Source organism: Schistocerca cancellata, chromosome 9 (genome assembly GCF_023864275.1).
Source record: "Schistocerca cancellata isolate TAMUIC-IGC-003103 chromosome 9, iqSchCanc2.1, whole genome shotgun sequence".
NCBI lineage: Eukaryota > Metazoa > Arthropoda > Insecta > Orthoptera > Acrididae > Schistocerca > Schistocerca cancellata.
This window is the reverse complement of record NC_064634.1, coordinates 402,539,888-402,545,494: the sequence shown is the minus strand read 5'-3', so window position 1 is coordinate 402,545,494 and position 5,607 is coordinate 402,539,888. Positions and strand designations below refer to the sequence as shown.

General features: G+C 37.8%; 1 protein-coding gene across 6 annotated transcripts in view; it reads left to right on the top strand.

The window, feature by feature from the left end:
- Positions 1–5,607, top strand: part of LOC126101121 (inhibitor of nuclear factor kappa-B kinase subunit alpha) — a 168,447-nt gene that overhangs the window by 61 nt on the left and 162,779 nt on the right. The window contains exon 1 of one of the 6 annotated variants that reach the window (XM_049911802.1): positions 104–144. The exons of 1 other annotated variant lie outside the window; for it this stretch is intronic. In XM_049911802.1, the coding sequence (XP_049767759.1) occupies positions 119–144 (26 nt within the window). In that variant the 5' untranslated portion in view covers positions 104–118. Of the gene's footprint in view, positions 1–103; positions 145–297; positions 374–955; positions 976–1,919; positions 1,944–5,607 lie in introns of those variants that run through there. 4 more of the 6 variants (XM_049911805.1, XM_049911803.1, XM_049911804.1 and 1 more) reach the window with 4 other exon arrangements.

Genomic DNA, 5,607 nt, shown 5'->3' with positions numbered 1-5,607 from the left:
TTAGTGTATTTGTGTATATTAATACGTAATAGTTACCTTACCAGTCGTCTGAAGACTTTGGTCTAACTTAATTCATTAGTTCTGTTACAAATTTTGCCTCGTAACTGATGATATTCGGATGATAAAACATTTGGACCATGCAGTGTTAGAAAACATCAATATTTTTAAATATTATATTAATGCAGCGTTTAAGATGCAGTTTATATCTAATGTCCAACTTTTAATTTTGACTTTGTTTACTTAATACTGAAAGAAGTTTAGTACCACCAAAATGTCTTTTCAGTAAGATCTTAGAGGAATGAGGAAGAATGCGCTTCCTGAGCCACAGGTGACAGTAGTGGGAGGGAGGTTATTGTTTAAGGTGTTGTTACTAGTAAGTGTTATTGTGTAGATATTTTGGTATGTTAAATGTCATGCGAATAACTTATTTTATTTGCTTGCGTTGTCAGCAGTAGATTAATTAAGTCTTGTTTTCGCCGTAATCGAATGCTTTGCAATGAAGTACCAAAATCCTCCACCGCTGGCTTAATATTTTTGACATAGTTCCAAAGCAGTCTAGTAACTATACTTGGCAAGCACTGCTGTCTGTCTGTTAGAGGATTGTATTCCGAAATAAAATGTTACCATTAATCATAACTCGACGAAATAATTACCATAAGTGGCAAACGAAAGAGGAAAATGTGTTATGGTTGTCAGTTCCGTGCAATCAGTGAGATACTTCAGCTTACTTCACCAGTCAGAATTATTGTGTACTTTATGAATATTAAGAAATAAAATTGTAGACACGTTAACTATGTGATTTAAGCGTAATTTATTAAACGCCCATAGAGGAAAAAATATCCCATACGAAGAATTGCTGATCAACATCATATAACCACGTAAAATCTAGGGTGTAATATTATTTCAGGGATAGAGTGCTACTCACCACATAGGGGAGATATTGAGCTGCAGACGGGACTGTCTGCAACTTATGTGGTGAGTAGCAATGTATCCTTTCCAAAATATTATCATGTACGCTAACGATGTGGCATACAATAGGGGGTGTGACAGTCATTTAACATTTCAAAAAAAGAAAATCTACACCATTTCCCATTTGGTGCTTTTCAAAGTAAATTGGTATTGTGCATTCCAGCAGAATGCAAACATCTGTATCTTCGTGTTTGGAAGTAAAATTGTTTGAGACTGGGGAAGCCCAAAAACATTGTTGATATGGTAGTCGAATATGTTGGTAGACACTTCTCAATTTAAACTCTTAAGAAATGTATTCAGAGTTGTCCTATGTATTGGATGAAACAAAACAAAGTTTACCTCCAAACAAAAAAATCAATTTCGTTCACACATGCACAGACTCCACAGTCCATAGGGGTGACAGTATACAATGAATTAGGGCCAAAAACAAATTTACCAATGTAGCCAGATATTCTTAAAGTAAGGCTACAGAAGATTATTTGGGAGAAATGATACTAATTGGTAGAATTCATAAAAAATGAAATAATTATTAGTATTTGGATGCATAAGTTATTTATGTTTATGGCGAAGTTCTTACCACAATTTTGATGTGTCATTGTAAATCAAATAATTTAAATTATGTATGTTATGGATATAATAAACCATAATTCACAAATCAGTTTTTAAATTAAGTCTTCATAGAGCTTATTTATCATCAACTTTTCAGATGCCTTGCCATTAGCAACACGGATGCAACAGTTCGCAGCTTGTGGTCTAGCGGCTAGCATTGCTACCTCTTGATCACAGGGTCCCAGGTTCGATTCCTGACTGAGTTGGAGGATTTTCTCTGCCCAGGAACTGGCTGTTTTGTGTTGTCTTCATCATTTTAGCCTCCTCCTCCTCCCTAAATCTCGATGTGTAGTTATTCAACTATTCTCATTAGATACACAAGTCACAGCTCTCCCTTTTCACAAAGGAAAAGGAATAAAACCTTTGTAAGTGGGTGGCTGAACCTACCCCCGAGGATCTACCAAGCAGTAGTAGCATACAACATTATCAAATACAATAAACCTTTAAATATTTAATTGGAGGGATCCTATATACTAGTCACGAAAATGTTTCATCAGTTGATGGTAATGTTCAGTACTAATATAAAGAGAAGATGCTGTAACTAATTGGAAGTGCATGTGTGATTTAATTTTCTTTTATTTCTGTCACATTCCTCTAAGAATTCTCAGCCATGGAGATTACCAGTTTTAGCTATGCAATAGCGATCTTCAGAACATCTTATTCTGCTGCATTGCAACAAATTATGAACATGTAAAAATAGCATTGTTGTTACCTTTAGATGTTTGTAATTTGTTGCCGTGCAGCAGAATGAGAGACTCTGAAGGTGCCTATTGAGTAGTCAAACCGATAATCTTGTTCAAAAGTGTTTGTGAAGAAGATTGTTATGAAAATTGTTTTTGGGTGGTGTACTTTTATGGCCGTTCTCTAGCTGGCCATTTTATGTAAAATTTTACTGAACCATAACACTATACAGGTTTCAGTGCTCCAAATATAGCTAGGTAGCAAAAGATCAGTCAACATAAACTTAATGAGTAAAAAATAAATTTAATCCCTCTGAACCTTTCCATGTGCAAATAACAAGTATTAAATTCAGATGGAATTATTTCAAATACGGTCGAGACATGCAGCACCCCAGATCTGAACTACGTGGATCTGGCTGATCGACAAATGAAGACTAATGCGCTTCAAAAGTACCTCATAGAAAGTTGTACTGTGTGTTTCAACACCTCATGTAGACGTAGAATGTCTAGACACCAGCCTTTCCATAGCATGACAGTAAGAGAGAGCTCATACCATCAATTCAGGATGAGATACTTGTGAGAAGACTACTGAAACTTTGGAAGACCCAGAAGTAGCGATATTTCACCTCAGATATTCGCCACATTTCTATTGCTTGCAAGTCTCTCTAATTTTGTTGACAGTTCCAACAAAATTGGTAACATGGTAGATCTGCTTTTTATGTAATTAGAAAATTATAATTTTGCTGTAATTAAAAATGAACCTCAAGCCAAGACAATAGAAAATATTAGGTTTTAATCACCTGCACTGTTTAACAGACTACACAGAATTTGGATAAAATGATTTTTTATTTATTTTCCCTGAACTTTTAATTCCTGTATCAATATTTTTCTTAAGGCACACACGTTGGTCAATAGCACACTAATGTACCTGCCATTTAATACATGGTATGTCAAAATCTATCTCAAGCAGAAAATTGGACATAATTTGGTTCAGTCCTTGTATTCCTAAAATTGCCGGTTGATAGTGAAGGAGCAGTGCAATCCAACTGTGACAACAGTAATCAGAACGAGTACCTAAATGGATATGACCAAAATTAGAAAGATGTGAAGTAATTTTCTTTGAAAAACCAAGAAACAAGGTTAATAATAGATAAAAATGAAGTATTCCATATCAGTCATTAGGAACAACTGTACTGTATGAGCCATGGACATTACCATTGGTGGGGTGGCTCATGTGACTCAGTGGTACAGATAGCCGTGCCATCAGTGCATCCACAATAGAGAGAGATCTGTTGACAGGCCAGACAAACTGGTGGGTAGCAGCAGCCTTTCCAGTAATTGGAGGGGCAATAGTCTGCACGATAGACGAATCAGGCCTTGTAGAACACCTGGAAGCAAGGAAAAGTACGTCCATAAATTTTCTGCAGGCATGCAGCTCTATTGTATAGTTAAATGGTGGTGGCGGCATCCTCTAGGCTGAGTCTGCTCAGGAAGGTGTCATCATAAGGAGAAACAAAACCAGCATTCTACATGTCGGTGCAAGGAATGTTAGATCCCTTAATTGGCTAGGTGGGTTAGATAATTTAAAAAGTGAAATGGATAGTTTGAAGTTAGATATTGTGAGTGGGAACTAGTGAAGTTCGGCGGCAGGAGGAACAGGACTTCTAATCAGATGAAATACTGAGTTGTAAATACAAAATGTGACAGGGGTAATGCAGGAGTAGGTTTAATAATGAATAAGAAAATAGGAATGTGGGTAAGCTATGAACAGCATAGTAATGCATTATCGTAGCCAAAAATCAAACAGTGGAAAATCCAGGGTGGAATGTAACAATATTATGAGTAGGAAAGTTGCCGCTCACTATACAGGGTGTCTCACTTAACTCTGCCTCCTCAAATATCTCTGGAACAACAATAGGTATTCAAAAACGGTTTTCACCAGCATGAATGTAAGGCAGGGGCTTAGGAAACCCATATGCAATCAATAGCAAGAAGATCACAAATGGTGGCATTGGTTGCATCACAATACGTCAATTATATCCTAAGAAATTGCGCAGTGAAGTTGACACTTGAAATAAATGAAGCGCAAAACTAGCACACGACTGAGACTCAAGCGTGCACCTCACGCTGCCGGTAATCTTGATGTGATTGACGTACTATGTCAGTGTAGTGTTAATGTGTGGTGTGGCATTGTATGACAACACATCATTGACACATATTTCATTGATGGCATTCCTAAAGGGGGATAGTTTATCCCCTTCTTGAGCTGTACCTTACTTGAACCGGTCAACCGCTTACAATGTGTCAAATAATTTGGTATCAAAATGATGGATGTCCTGTGCATAATGTTTATTGTTGCAAAATGACAACTAGAGGTACAATTAGTGGTAACACACTTTGTTTCACGTTTCTAACCCCCTAAAATTCTGAAATATGTGGCTCGTAAAGGGTAGTAACGATGTCACAGTTTCTGACGTAAAGCACCGCGTGTAGTACTGTGCTCAGAGCAGGGGTTGCCTGCACTGGCGCCTGTATCCTGCCGTAAACGTACCCAATATCGTCATGGCGTGCTCTACCTGCTACACTGCTCTCATACTGTAATGTAATTCACATACGTTGCCACATTAAAACCTGTTTTCTTGTGACTTGTTACATTTGCCATCATCTAGTCGATTGCCGGACTTCAGTAATGAAGAAAAACTAGATATTATTTTAATTTATGGAGAATGTCACAGAAATGCAACTGCAGTTGTGACACTGTATGCTGAATGCTACCCAGATCGGCGGTGTCCGTCATGTCGAACCATTGGCAACCTCTGCAAGATACTCACAGAAACAGGATGCTGGGCTTCTACAAAACATCAACGCACAACGCCAGCAACTGGCAATGGAAACGGAATTGCTGTTCTGGTTGCTGTAGTGCACAATCCTAAAGTGGGTGTAAGAGAAATTGCACAAGGTGCAGGAATAAGCCACAGTAGTGTGAGCAGAATCTTACATTGGCATTGGTTTCATCCTTTCCATATCTCACTGCACCAAGAACTGTTTGGGAATGACTTTGAAACCCGCATTGCGTTCTGTCATTTTGCGCTTAAGCAGTTGCGTGGTAATCCAGTATTCCTAAGAAATACGTTGTTTACGGATGAGGCTTCATTTAGAAATCATGGTACTGTGAATATACGGAACATGCATTACCGGTCCGTGCAAAACCCCCCTGGATTCGCAAAGTTGCTCATCAACAACAATGGAGTGTCAATGTTCGATGCGGTATGATTGCTAAATGTATTGTAGGTCCCTATTTTTACTGTGGAACATTGAATGAAAAGTGATATGCATCATTTCTTCAACA